Here is a 15,795-nt window from a genome sequence, read left to right as displayed (position 1 = left end):
GAGATAAAAGATGTCACCACATGGCAGGTACATTGGGCTGGAGAAATCCAAGGTTGCCGAGACTGAGCTGAAGTCCAAGTTCTCACCAGGAATGGCAGGTATATTTGCAACATTCTGTGGAAGTACACCATACACTTCGGAATACATAACACCAGTGCCATTAGACTCACTATTTACAAATACTTCAATGGCCCACTGATCACTCCCATCAATTCCTCCTGCATCCTCTGCCACCATGAAGCGCAAGTCAAGATCTACAACCTGATTGCTTACACCTTCTTTGAAGGTTATACCGCTGGATTCCGTCAATGAAGAGCTGGTGATAACAACACCTAAAAGAATAATCAATTGAGCTTAGTAAAATACATACCATAGATTCCAACAGCAAAATAAAATGTAATAAAAAAAATCCTCCCCAGTAATTAGATACTTGAAATGTTGGTGTAACCATTTTAATAAAATAATAAAGATACAGATTATATAAATCTGAGCAACTTGTGACATATCAAAAATATGATGCACTCCAACAAAAAAGCATTACGCAAGATAAACATCAAAATAACAATAGTTACCTTCACAGTCAATATCTACACAGGATGGGAAGACACCAGTATTTGGGTCAAATGTGAAATCTGGATTGGCGGCATCATTTTTCTCCAGGACAACACATAACTGAACTGTGGCAGGGCAGATGAAGTCTGTTAAATCTACGGTTACCGTTAGATCCGAAAGCTGAATATCTGTTCCTGCAGTTACGTCTTTACTGGCCTCACTGACAGATATCACAACATTCTCTTCAGGGGTGAAGTTATTTCCATTCTGTAAAACAGATATTTAAAATTTAATAATTGGTTTTTTTTTCTAACTTAACAATATTTCCACACAAGACTGATTAGTGCAGAAGGTGTGCGTCCTCGGATGTCACCACGTCGTCTGACCAAAAATAATAATTTGCCTATCCAAATATTCGTTATTTTAATTGCCAATCCCAAGTATTGTGGTCTAAAAGCATAATTTAGGTCATACTCTCCTCATGAACTCTACCAGAGTTCTTTTTTTTTTTATTCCGGGAGGCAATATAGTCAGCCACTTGGTTTAAATCTTCTGTCGGATGCTCACTTTCTAATCTCATGATTTTAGGTTCAATCCCTCTCACTGTTAAACAAGACTGCGGGCACCAAGGGGGTTTGATTTTTTTAGGACGTTACAGCCATTTTATTAAATATAGGCTTTGCATAAAATGAAACTAAACACTGTTGCACTGTTGTTTAAGGTCAAATGAATATTGTGGTGCAAAAGCATATTTAGGTCATACTCCCCCTGTGAACCCTACCAGAGATCTTTTATTTTGGGAGGCAATATAGTCAGCCACTTGGTTTGAATCTTCTGTCGGACATCTTAGAGTGACCCTCTGTAAGCAAATTTCTTGAGCTACCATTAGACTGTAGTTGAATAGCTGTGCTTAGGATGCTGACCTTCCAATCCCATGAATTTAGGTTCAATCCCTCTCAATGTTAAACAAGATTGGGGTGCCAAGGGGTTAAATGCTTTGAGGGGTTTAGATGTTTTGAGGATATTAATGCCATTTTTTTAAATATAGGCTTTGTATAAAATGAAACTGAACACTGTTGCACTGTTGTTTAAGGACAAATAAATAAATTAATAAATTAATATATCAACCAACGTTACCCTGTCCTTCAGATCTGCAGTAAGCATCCAAAGATTATCACCAGATATACCGGCCCAATCCGCGTCAGATGAGACGGTCATTGAAAATGTAATTGTATTATTACTTCTTTCAACAACTGGATCACCACTTGAGGTAGAGACAGATGTACCTGTGATCTTAACACCTATAAATTAAAGCAGAGTTGATGCGATAACAACATCAGTGATGATAAATGATGATATAATGACAATTGTTCTTTAACATTATGTTGATAATGATGATGATATTGATGTTGATGTTAATGCTGATGATGATGATAGTGTTGGTGATGATGATGACCAAGATGATGATGACAACAACAACGATGATGGCAAAGATGGTTTTATTTAAATTGCAAAGAAATGATTACTGTAGACGACTTTGATTCTGATGATGATAAACATAGGTGTTAATGAAGATAGTGAAATGAGAAATACAATAATTTTGGTGATAATGATGGTAAAATTTTATGTTAATGGGCACAATAATGTGAATTAAGATTTTGACAATGGAGAAAATAATACATAGTGATAAAGGATGTAAATAATGATGATTATGAATATAATGATAATGATAATTATGTGTTGATGATGATGGCAATGGTAATGCTTGGGGATTTGTATAGCGAATACATGGTCTCTATGCGCTGATGTTACACAAAACAGAAAACAAAAACCCTAGCTCGAACTAACATCGAGTCTGTTAATTTAAATTTATGAAACAGTTCATGTACGTTTGGCTAATAAAATACATTCATTAATCAGCTTACCACGGCAATTTGCAACGGCACAGTAGGGTGTCAGAGGATTTCCAGAAACTGTTGTCATACTAAATGTTGGGGTACTTGCAGGATCCCGCATGAACTCAACACAAAGGTAGTAAAAGGTATTAGGATCATCAAAACACTTCAGATCAGCCAAGTCCAATGATGCCGCAATACCTGTGAACTCCAATGTTGAGCCAGCTGTAGATATCGCGGTGCTCTTCTGTTCGTCTGATAGAGAAGCGAAAGTTTCTCCATAGTGCTCTCCTGAGCCATCCTGATTTGCACTGACAAACACATTGAATTGCCACAGGTCTGTTCCGCTCAGAACTGCACTTGAGGCACTGGATTCGATCTCAAAACCAAATGTAACATTAGTTGGTGAATGCTCCTTGATCTCATTGTCACTATCTAAAATTCCAGTACCACCATCAATGACAACACCTGAGTAAAAATATAGAGCACATTAGAATATTCATCATAATTAACATTGTTACCATTAGCATAATAATGCAATAACAACAACAATAATAATAATAATAATAATAATAATAATAATAATAACAATAATAATAATAATAATAATAATAATAATAATTTAAAAACAGATGTATTTATTCTATCCTATTATGATCATCATGTTCAACATCATTACCATTATTAGAGGGGTCTCACACTTAGAGAGTGAGCTCAATGTTAAAAGATGTTGGTTAGTTGGTCCTTTGAAAAATTGTTCTCAATTAAAGGGTCTCGGAATTAGAGGAGTCTCGAATTGGAAGATAGACTGTATTTAGAGTATAAAATTTAAAAAGGTATTTACAATAAGTGAAAATCTCTACTAAAACCAACACACGTGATAAATATAATCATCACAAAATGTGTATGCTGGTACAAAATTTGTTCTATTTTACTCCTTGATTGAATTTTCCAGGTTGAGAAAATTATGACTGAAACATGATTATTTAGATATTTGAAGCAAATTTATAAAATGATCATCTCCTTTAATACACAAAAAACCCTGTGTTTTTAAATTATGATAAATAGCCTCATAAAGTATGCTTCAAAAACATTTAAAAAAGCCCCCTAAACCCAATTTTATCTAAACATAACTTAAAGATTATTTTCAGATTGACGTGTCATACAACCTTTTTTTGTCACGACACCTCAGAAATGTACAATTTTCCTACTGTTCATCTACATCCAATGCCTTACATACCTGTACAAGGTGCTGTTTGACAAACTATGTTATTCTGTAATAAGATTTCAAAATCAGGGATAGCAGATGCAGATTTTGACAGCACTGCACACAAATACGTTATGTTGCCATCTGCACAATAGTGACCACTGAAGTCCATGGTTACACTTAGGCCGAATAAATCGAGCGAGTCCCCAACATTTGTTATGTCCATTCCAGCATTTGCAGCTGTAGAATAATCAATATTTAAATTCATTAATATTAATATTAATAGAAACAATTGAAGTTTATTTAAATTTTCTGTCGGGTGTCAAGAAAATGCCAACTGAGCTCATAAACATTCAAATGCTTTATACATTGAGCTTGATAATAATGTGAACATTAGTAAGAACTTTTATTTTCCATCTACCCACAATGCCAAAACTAAAACACCATCATGGGATGACGTCATAACAAACAAAGAGGGCTAAGCCTCTGTATGATGAGATGACTAATACTAACACTCCCTCTTTACCTCATAAAGTTTTAACAAAATTAAAACATCTTTTATTATTACAGTGTCTTAGTATTAATTTAATTTCTCGAACTACCTTTATTTATTTTCATTTCCAAACAAAAACCTTTTAAACATCTGAAGTTTAGCTTTGAAACAGAAAATACACCCAATCATATGCTCTGTTCGACAATATTGGATATTGATTTTATTTTCCTCTTAAGCAGATCCCTTATAGAGTGGTACTTAATGTCGATACTCATCTCTGTCGAAACACCGGGTCCCTGCATAAGGCAATCGCCCCTTGGTTATCATCCCTTATGAGGGCACTTGATAGCTTTTTAATCCTCAAACCCTTTAACAATGTAAAAGCTTCCTTTTTAGTGGCTTCTAGTCCCATATATTCCGAACACATGTTGACAGGGCTTGGTTCTCCAAGAAATTTGTGCCTTACCCGCACTGAAATAGAAACTATAACATGTGGTGCTTCTTCGGTCACCCGAATTTGTTCAAACAGTCACTGCAGCCAATTATTTAAAATCGATCTGAATTAGATCTATGTCAGCTTGCAATCAGTAGACTACAAAATGCAAGTTCCCCTTACATTTAAGCACGTGTTTAGTGGTAATAAGACTATAGGGTTGGCTAGGTTTTGGGATAATTTCACAACCACCCATGCGATGGGATTCTACTACTTCATGCTTCCTTAATTTTAAGCAATGAATCTTCGTTATCAAATTTGGTATCGTAATCTCCTAAGTAATTTGGTGACGCTCTATCCATTTGGGGTATTTTTTGTTAGATTTTTTTTCATCTCTCTCCTCAGGCTCAATTTGATTCTGATTTGAGGAATGGTGTTCTATGACTAAATTTTCATTTTTTGTGTCTCAATTTTATTTACGTTAGGAATTTGAATCTGGTTTCTCATGGATATACGCACAACATTGTGAGCCAAAAATATGCATTTTAGATAGGTTAGGTTTAATTCCGGTGAAGGCTTCAAATGGCGTTTCTGCTACCTATTGTTAAAACATCTATTTCTGATGTGCGCTGTTGTCTTATTGGCATAGGTCCAAACAAGTTGGTCCAAACGTCCAAAAGGAAGATAAGCCTCTAGTAGGAGGAACTTTAAATAAAGTGCGCCAGTATATTTCAGCTGTCCCATTTTGGTTTGGCGATTCAGGTGATTAGACTTCTTGTTTTATACCTTTGTTTGTAAATAATGCAGTGAACTCAGCACCATTATTGCACCTTAGACGTTTGACTTGGCCGATCGGGGAACAGTCAGCCAGGAACTGGTTTAAAGCCAGCTTAGAATCATTCTTACATCTAAGGAAATAAACAGGTACTAGGGCAGAGAAATCATCAGTAATGAATATAGTGTATCCAAAAACATCCTTTCCTATAGGTTGTTGGTCCGAATCGGTCGGTGTGAATCAATTCTAACGGATTGCTTGCTCTTTTGTCCTGCTCTCTGTGTCGTGTGTTAACAAATTGCCAACAGACGGATACCAAGACGCGTTTTTGTTTTAACCAGCATTAACGGAATGTAGTATACCAAGCTAGAACCATTATCACTATACATGCTCAGTGGCGTAACGCGTATGCGCTCTTGTGCGGCAATCCACAGAACCACCGACCCTTAGGGGTCCCTGGGGTGACCCTACCCATAGGATCCTGTCTAATAAAGCACCTGATTTAAAAGGGATCTGTTTATACATAACAGCATAATGTCTCTGACATTGACTGTAGGACATTAATCATTAATCCAGTGGGAATGGGGTCAGGAAAGTCAATAATTTTGTCGATCGAAAAGACTGCTTTGAAAAAGAATTTTTACCATCTGAGAGTGCCATTTCTGAGCGTCTAAAGAGGCATATTCTTAAAATTTGCACTAAATTCTAAGGAAGGGGGAGCAGATCTCTCGTCGGGGAAAGCCAATAATTTTGTCGAGGAGGCTGCTTTGAAAAAGCATTTTTACAATCTGAGAATGCCATTTCTGATCATCTAGAGGGGCATATTCATAAAATTTGCTCACCTCAGCCCCAACCATGAGGCTGAGTTGGGTGTCGTCTACGTATTCAACCCTCCCCCCGTCAGAAAATTTATGGATCCGCCCCTGTCATGATAATGATGAATTAAGTAAATCACCTTTTATGTTTGTGAAAAAAATGCTAACTAATGTTGTATGTGCTTCCTATCTCCTTAGTCATGTTTGACTGGAAAATAGTCTGTTGTATTTCCACTAACAATAGTGCAGTCGCAATACTTCTTGAAAATCAAAAAGAGGAGAAAGGGGGTAAAAAACTCTTGATTGATTTTAAAAGTACTGTACATGCAAAGATAGAATTAGAGTGACTTTTTACAGTTTATCCATAAAGGAACATGGTTTACCATTTGTTTTTCACGGTTCGAATACGTCACAAGCTAATCAGTAGATAATAAATCATTCATTTTTATGAATGTTAGTTTACACGAAATATGTAAGTGGGCATGATTATGATTACCAGGATAAATTGAAAAAAAAACGATGATGATGAGTATTGCAGTGGCATATTCAAGGGGCCCAACCCTCCCTATTTTTCTTCAAATTTTAAAAGTGGAGAAAAAAGAAAATTATATTCAAATTTAAGTCTGAGAGTGCCATTTCCGGCCAACTAGAGGTGCCATAATCATAAATTTTCTTTTCTCAACCCCAACCATGGTGGGGCTGAGGTGGTCTACACTCCATCTGTCAAAGTTCCTCCCTGGGCCCCTATATTTGGAATTCATGGACCCACTACTGTATTTTGAAAATGTAATGTGGGAATAAATTTTAATTGCATTCCTTAAAATTAATTAGATACCACTATAGACGCTTCCGGGGGATTCGCGCGGGGCCCCCACCGGGAGCTTGGGCGGCCCCCGGCCCCCGCTAAGGCTAGGGCCTGCGGCCCAAGAATTCTTTACTTTGCAAATTGTCTCCTCCCCATCCACACTATTCACAACTTATCGACGCCCTTGGGATATAATATTAACTCTGTCTTTGCTAGCATGCCTATAACAGTTTTTTTTTTTTTGCAGGTTTTTGGTCCCTTTGTGGTACTTTCATCTTTTATCCTGGCTACAGTTCTTTACTAGTGAGTTGACCCACAGTCATAGCAAGCCTGTTGGCGTACAAGTTTCAAAATTTCATCAAACTCATCATTGGCTCCGCTTACTGCTTTCCATCTGAATAAAACATTTTCAATTCCTTCAAATTTTTCAATGCAACTTTGAATTTTCTCATGGTTATATCTTTTATTGATTGTGTTATATGGACGGAGAATGGCTTTTTTTTTTTTTAGTAGGTAATCCTTTCAGAAGTACTGTATTGAGATTAAAAGATTCTCACTTAGCGCTTCCTTCTACTCTCAAGTGCACCAATTAGTTTCTTGGCTCTGGTTATGTAGTTTATAGTTACACTCTTCTCCATCTAAATGTTGGTTAGTTTTCATATATAGCGATACGATCCTCGGTTTTGTGTTCCCGTGGTTCTGGTAATGTTTTGAGTATTTTTATTGTTTACATCCATTGTTGTCAGCCTCTCGCAAAGCTCAGCGTAGGTATCAGTTACGGCCGCAGCGGGTTCCGTTGGTGGATCGAATATGACAAACTTTTCTAGCTTTTGGGTACATAGATATGCTAAAAACTTCGTCCCGCATATTTCGTAGTCATCAGGATCACCGCTAAAAATTAGTCTCTGGAACCTGCTGCTACTGGGCACAGCCTGTAGATTGGCTTCTCACATTTGACACCGACGATAAAGAATACTAAACTTGATAATTGTAAACATCAGTAAGAACTTTTTATTTTTTCTTTCTACCAACAATGCCACAACAAAAACGACATCATGGGATGATGTCATAACACACAATTAGTCAAATCTGTATGATGAGGTGACTAATATTAAGAGGACTTTGGAGAAATGATTTATAATTATTAAAAGTATCATTGGTCTATTACAGAGGAATTAATTAATTACACTTTCCCTTGTTATTAATACTATTATCATCATTTTTATTAACACTACCATAATAATCATCATTATCATCATTATGATATGCTACTATTATTGCAGGGGAGGAATTTAAACTCACTTGATAAAGGTACTTGCTCATAACTAATCCTTGTACCATTTCCATCTGCATTAGCACTTGCATACACATTGACTTCCCAAAGATTGCTACCAGTAACTCCAGCAATACCAGTAGGATAACTAACATCAAATTCAACTGTTGTTGATCGATCTTCTAAGAAAACAGCATTAACAGTCAAAGTTGCACCATTGAGAATTTTAAGCCCTGAAAGAATTACATATAGAAATTTATAATAAAAATAAAATGAAAAGTAATATAACAGTAAAAAATGGTCAATTAATTGGTATACCCCAATCATTGAAACAATGCATAATGTAACATAGTTTTAACACTATAATGTTGCAGTACTACAGTTTATTATAATCTTAATGCAGTTTAGAGAGAATTCACTCAGAATCTCGGGACTTTTTTATATTTTCTTGTTTTGTATCTTATAATTTTATGTAAGAGAATGTGTCGAATTTATAATAAATATATTATTGAATAGTCTAGATGCTTGTTGAAGATATTTGTTGGAAAAAACAGGAAATCGATTTTACGGTGTACTGACCAATATTAAACACAGGTCCCCAATATAAATTTCTTTAGATTCTAATTAAACTATTTACTTTTACTGCATTCCAATTAATTTTGGTTAATACTTCTGTTCTGCATTCTTATGATAACCCTACTTCCCATTGCCACTCACCAGTGCATTCTATTTCAATACAGCCAACATCAGCTGTACTTGGTAAAAAGCTGAGCGTAAAGGCAGGAACAGAGTTATTGTTTTTTTGTACTTCCACACAAACATAATCAAAATCAGTACAGCTAACATCAGTAAGATCAAAGTCTGCTTGTATCTGTAGAATTTTACATAACTTATTACATATAAAAGAACCAACAAATGAGCACTAATTTAAAAATGGCTCAGTGTGCCTTCTACATGAATTTGCTCAATATATCAGCTTAATTGATATCCACTGGTGATGCTAATTCTATCCATTAGAGCAAAATGCTGTAGGCTACAACTACCAGCTGCACACTTTTAAATATTTGCAACTTGTATGTGTATGACAATCTATTGAAATACACATAGCTACTGAGTAAAATTTCTTACTATACATCTAGACACTATCTGATTAACACATTATGCTTTCAGTAATGATTGTGTACGAGTGCAATGGGAAGAATATATTTGCAAGTTCAATGGATCAGTTAATCTTTCAACGAATGAAAACATTCTTTGCATTTCACGAATACAAAACATTCCTTATTCGTTATATGAATCACTGAATTAGATCCTTGTCATTGATATTTTATGAAAACAAAGTTAGGTGTACCTTTTTCTCAATGGAAAGTTCATCGCCTTTCAGCCAATATAAACATTGTATTAGGTAGGGGCATGAAATGGGACAAAGGGAATGGAACAAAAAAAGGCGGATGGAAGTAAATTTTCTAAAGAACGATGCAAATCAAAATGGTGTAAATACCCAATGCCAACGAAATCTACCAATCAAGTGACAAATGCGTATTTAGGTGTGTTATAAATGTATATAGTGAAAGTGTTATCAGATCTTTCCAAATGAAATCAAAATTAAATCAAATTATAAATGTATGGGGAGAGTTTTGGTTGGCAACGAACCAAAGAATTATGCCCAGGTTTATTGCAAAAATAAACTAACCAGCCAACCCTGATTCCCAAAATTTGTGCTTGGAGAACACAATAATGTATTTTTTTATCTTAATACCTGTAAAGATTACTACATTTTCTTTGACAAAAAGGTGATGACATCATGACCATATTTAGATATGTCACTTGTTATTGTTAAATAAAATTTCATACTCTGGACAGGACTATATTGGTTATTGTTACATAAAAAAACTGTGGCTGCTGCGATATAATTTTTTAAATTATGGTTCCAAGATAATTGGACAATGTCTTAACCTTCGGCCAAAATGCAAATCCATTTCTTTGAATACCATAGTCGGCTGAATCCAACATATCGACAGCAGCGTATAGTAGTCTTGTTCCTGTTCCATTAACTTTTGAATTAAGGAAAGCAGATCTCTTATACACATCTAGATGTGTATAAGAGACAGATATATATATATATATATATATATATATAGTTATAGTATCTCATCCTGTTCTTCGCGAGTGTATTTTCAAACACGTTTCTTCTACTTCAATCGAAGTTGCACACACAAAGCATCACATTATCAATGTTGTAATGTAGTTTGATTTATATAAGTTTATACTGAAACAGTCTTAATATGCTCGGAGTGTGAAAGCCATTCAACTTTAGCATGAAAAACACTAATGGTTGAGATATAATATTTCTCCCCATTGCAGACAACGGGTAATATCTAGTTACCTTGAAAACTTGCACTCACAGATGACAAGGTAACAGTCAAATTTACGGCAATGTTGTCTGTACCTTGGATCAAGGATCTGTCTTCTGTTTGTGCAGGCAGTACATTTGTAATAACCACACCTGAAAAACGCCAATCATAAAAGAAAATAAATCTGGATATTCATATTTTGGATTTTAGTTTCAAATAATAGATTGGTGATGATTATGATGGTAATTTTGATGATAATGATGGTGATGATGATGGTAGTGGTGGTGATGATGATTGCCCGTCTCTCCTCACAAGTCAACGAACAATTGGTTTAGATTTTTATGATTTTTTTATATTTTTGATAAAGAGACAAAACTTTATCTTCTTAAAAAGTACAATAGAAATATATCAATGATAGAAACAGTGATTAAAAATAGGCTTGTGGAAACGATAAATAATAAGTATCAATATTTGTATGGGTCATTTAACAAAATAAGCAGAACTTAAAAATTAAAAAAATATATAAAAATACAATATTACAATATTACAATAACTAAAACAAAACAAAAAATGAACAGCAGTGCCAAATAACACAAATCAACAAACCTTCACAACTCATATCGATGCATTTCGTAGTTGAATAACCTGTGTCCGGTGTAAGAGTAAAACCAGGTGATGCCGACGGATTAGCAGATAATGTCGCACAGAATTTAGGAAGCAGTGAACAATCTTTACTATCCAGGTTTAAATTTGCTCTTCCTTCCAGTGTAAAAGTATCTCCTGGAGAAATTGCAACACTGGCATTACTTAAGGTAGCAGTGACCTCCGTCCCAGCCACAGCAGTTTCACTTGAATCGGCTATGAAGAAGGTCAAATTCCAAAGATTTGATCCAGTTAGGCGATCACTTCTTTCTGTAGTGCCAATCGTGAACTCAGCAATAACGGGGTGAGCATTCACATGCTCAATAAGTGGATCTCCAGAAACGACGTTTGCAGTAATATTCGTAATAATAACTGAAACTATATGGAACCAAATATATATTTAGTCAACTCTGTTAAATATAGGGTCGATGCTAGACTCTATCTGATTGGATAACCTTTTTCCTTAATATGGTGTCTCATTGAAGTATTAATTATTGTCAAGTATGGAATGGGTGTCCCCAATGGTGGCACCAGCGGAGGGTGAGGGGGAAATTCCCCCTCGAACTCTCGTCGTTCGATGCGACGCAAGAGCGTCGGACAAAAAGTATTAATTTGCATATAAAAATAACGTTATTTTGATAGGTAATCCCTATATTGTGGTCGAAAAGCACAATTTAGCCATGAAAAAGCCTGCTAATGTACCCTACCAAAGTTTTTTTTAAATTTATGCACCATGATGAAGCTTCTATTCGGCCTCTTGTCTCCCTCTCAGCAAATCTCTGGAGCCATTGATGAATCACACATACACCCCTAATACTCCATTACCTCTGTGGTCTATCTATAGCAACTTTTTTTAAATGGTGTAATTTGCTTACTTGTGGCAGAGACTGACATCTTAAACCTAAATTGTACCACTGTTTTTAATTAACAATAAGAGGTATCAATCAGATTTTCAATTATTATATACACATCATTTCATGGAATATCAATTTTATGGATTGGATCAAACAGTTACACACGATACAGTACTTTACAGGCTTAATAGGAATTAGTTACCTTTTCTCAGTTAGATAATTGTATAACAAAATGGAGACAAAAAATGGATAATTTCCTTACCAGTTTGAGCTTGAGCCGCAAAAATCTATGAGGAAATAAAATATATTTGGAACAAACACGTTATATTTTCATTGCGGATTTTTTGTGCTCAGTGCGGACTCTAAATGTATGAATTTTCTTTTAGTTTTAAGGCGTATGCGGATTTTATAAGTCCGCAATGACGATATAACGTGTTAACATCAGACACAATATAGAACTGATTCAGCAAGTATACATTTAGCCTCGTCATTTATTTTTTTGTTTGTAAATATTTAACTTGCGCAAAATTTGAAAAACATTAGGACCAGACTTATTTAAGAAAAGGCTGGTGGTGTTGGTGGTGGTGGTGGTGGTGGTGTTGGTGGTGGTAGTGGTTGTGGTGGCAGTGGCATAGCTACAGGTGTAGTTAGTGTGAAGCACTGGGGACCTGGGCTATTAGGGGCCCAATCATAAATAGACCTAAAATAATTATTGAATAAAAAAAAAAGGGACCAGTGGGTCCCTCAATAATATTAAATTTTTAAAGGAGTAAGTATTGATTACTGTGTGGATTTCAATTAAGTGGTGTATTTAATGGATCCCCCTTTTTTTTCAAAAGTATAAACAAAAAGGGGAAAAAAGAAATTATATTTCATATCAAAAAATGTTTGGGCTGTTTTGACCACGTAAAAATGCACTCTTTTTAAACGATCAGTAATAAGTAAAACACTATTAAAAATGCATTCCAAATTTATGCATAACACTGTAGAAATAAAAATAAATTCATATGATTATATTGTAAATCTAAGAGTGCCATTTCCAGCCATCTAGAGGTGCTATAATATATAAATAATAATAACTTTTTTCCCTCAGCCCATCAAACTTCGGTGGTGTTCGGAGAAACTTCTTGGCTCAGCTGTTTAACAAGATCGGAACGTAAGAGATACATATGACAATGAATAAAGAAAAACTGTAAAATGCTTAAAAGTAGCTAAAAATAAACAAAAAGTGTTTACAATGTTAATTATAAAGTTAAACTGTCGACTTTAAGCATTTGTACTATGTCAGGTTTGTCATACAGCATCCGTTGTCAATGGCGACTGAATGTTTTCTCTCGAGAATGGATAATAGGCCTATATAATAATTAGAATTAAACATATGAACATTCAAAATTATGGTAATTTAAGTTGGCATAAAATCATTATCCAAACGTATCCAAGCGTTTCTCGTCTGCCAGACGAAAAGTGTTAAAATTTTCCTGGTGAGGACCTGGTGGTCAACTAAATCGACATTATGACGTTTGCACTGACACCAGGCATGTATGTATGGGCGGAAACTATGTGAAGAAGGCATTGTTATCATAGCTGAAACATAAATCAAGTTTGTTTTATGGTTCACAAATCGTGAATTGCAGATAATATTCCAAACAATTAAACTTAGTATGCGTGGAAAGGTTATTGTGAAATTATAATAGAGCATCATTGCATCCTGTAAGTGGCGAGTGTATGGCTCATTTTCTTTTTTGATGTTGAGAATTTTATTTTAAAAAATCAGTGGATATGCGTAATGGTTTGGATATTTCTACACCTACACGAGTGCTGATACTACTTTTGTTCAGCCAAGGCAAAGAAGACAGAGAATTATACATTGTAATTAAACATCATTACCATCGGATAGATTCCTTTTTAGGCGTGATGATATGTACAAGTGATAGGCCTAATAATGATGATGATGAAAATAATAATAAAAATATTAATACCGTAATAATAATAATAATAATAATAATAATTATTATTATTAATTATTATTATTATTATTATTATTATTATTATTATTATTATTATTATTATTATTATTATTATTATTATTATTATTATTATTATTATTATTATTATTATTATTATTATTATTATTTATTATTATTACTACTATAGGCTTCCCCCACCCAAAAAAATCTTGCCTATCCCCCAGACTCTCCCCGCCCACAAATCATGATTATGTAGTTAAAAATCACCTCAAATCACATTATTTTGCGATTTAACCACCTCACCTAATCACCGATCCTCCATCTAATCACCAATCCTCTACCTTCCCACCCCTATCAGCTGCCTTCCATTTCAGGACCCCTACGGCACTGATGCTAGGGCCTGCTAGTAGGAAAAGTTTTTAAGCCTACTACTATACGGAACCATGTTATTTTTAATATCCGCATCATGGTTGTAGTATCTTCATTTCAAAAGAATTCCTATTCCTGTATTTGAACAAATTTCAATTCAAATAATAATAATTTAAAATTTCTTCTATACCGGTCATATGACGGTTTATGTGAATATTTGAAGTGTAAACGGTAAAGATGAGGAGCCTCTTTAGAGTTGCCTATATCATGTATATGTTATAATTGTCTTTAGCAGAAAGTCGGACACTAACTTGTAGGAAAATATTACTATTACCTCTGTGTTTGATTTATTCGTTTATACCTATACTTAAATAAATTAGTAGGCCTATATTCAAGTAGTTATCTGTCTTTCAAAATATTAATAAGGCCATTTTTTCTACGTTTCGTTTTTATTTAAGCATCGTCGGTATAATAATAAATCTTTATTCCTGATCATGCTTAAATAAAAGCGAAACGTAGAATAAAATGGCCTTTGCAATTTTTGGAGTGACATTCTTACTGTTTGTACTTAAACTCAGTGCACATCTTAACTAATGGTTATTTGTCTTTAGTCCTATATATTTTCATTATGACCGTACCGTACCGTAATGCGTTAAAAAAAAAAAAAAAAAAAAAAAAAAAAGACTGCGGTACCTACTTTAGCTGTTTAAAAACTATCGCCAATTGTCATGTTACAATGTATAAAATATGCCACCATAATTTTAAAGTACGAATAGCATCGACTTAGGCCTATGTGCTAAAGTAATAAAATAGCTTTTTGTTGTAACTGGGTTTTTAATTTTTATAATTACCAATTCACCGAGCATTGCGCCTAACCATTACTTTATCATAAATATGAAATCAATACTTTTCCGCTTTTAGTGTAAGCCTATAGCATCTGTGATAATACAGCATAATACGCTATAAACAAAATTAAAATTTTCCAGAACTTATTGCATACGTACCGTTAATAGAAATACCAAGAGCGGCAAACATATACTCTTGGCCATGCTCATTATCAGTTAAAGCGACTATGGTGTCAACGATTCCCTATATGGACGTCAAGTACAGTGCCAACTTGACAATAAACCAATCCAAAATGTACGATATATCATGGAGGACTTACTTAAATAGATACTTTTTTTTAAATGACGCCTACGTGTTTGGTGAACCAAGCAATGAAGCACTGAATCGAATCGCTTCTTTGTAATAGTTTGGCACGATGATCTCACTACATGCTAACAGGGTTTGGGAACGATATGAATTGTAATTGAATAAAATGTTCTTTTTGACTATTACAGAGGCATCAAATAAATTCACAA

General features: G+C 34.6%; 1 protein-coding gene across 1 annotated transcript in view; it reads right to left on the bottom strand.

Moving 5' to 3' along the window:
- The window catches only part of LOC117114399, a 29,753-nt gene extending 14,190 nt beyond the window's left edge, over nt 1-15,563 (bottom strand). Inside the window, exons 1-9 of the mRNA XM_033258065.1 lie at nt 15,439-15,563; nt 12,361-12,385; nt 11,209-11,622; nt 10,635-10,754; nt 10,205-10,338; nt 8,966-9,119; nt 8,248-8,481; nt 3,688-3,894; nt 2,478-2,915 (exon numbers count right to left, since the gene is read on the bottom strand). Coding sequence (XP_033113956.1) covers nt 2,478-2,915; nt 3,688-3,894; nt 8,248-8,481; nt 8,966-9,119; nt 10,205-10,338; nt 10,635-10,754; nt 11,209-11,622; nt 12,361-12,385; nt 15,439-15,489 — 1,777 coding nt within the window. The 5' untranslated portion in view covers nt 15,490-15,563. The remainder of the gene's footprint in view (nt 1-2,477; nt 2,916-3,687; nt 3,895-8,247; nt 8,482-8,965; nt 9,120-10,204; nt 10,339-10,634; nt 10,755-11,208; nt 11,623-12,360; nt 12,386-15,438) is intronic.
- Nucleotides 15,564-15,795: the final 232 nt, after the last annotated feature.

The sequence above is a fragment of the Anneissia japonica genome, unplaced genomic scaffold (assembly GCF_011630105.1).
Source record: "Anneissia japonica isolate Jap-2015-1 unplaced genomic scaffold, ASM1163010v1 scaffold199_len4679917_cov187, whole genome shotgun sequence".
In the NCBI taxonomy this organism is placed as follows: Eukaryota; Metazoa; Echinodermata; class Crinoidea; order Comatulida; family Comatulidae; genus Anneissia; species Anneissia japonica.
Note: the sequence above shows the minus strand (reverse complement) of the source record. Positions and strands in the feature narration are given on the sequence as shown.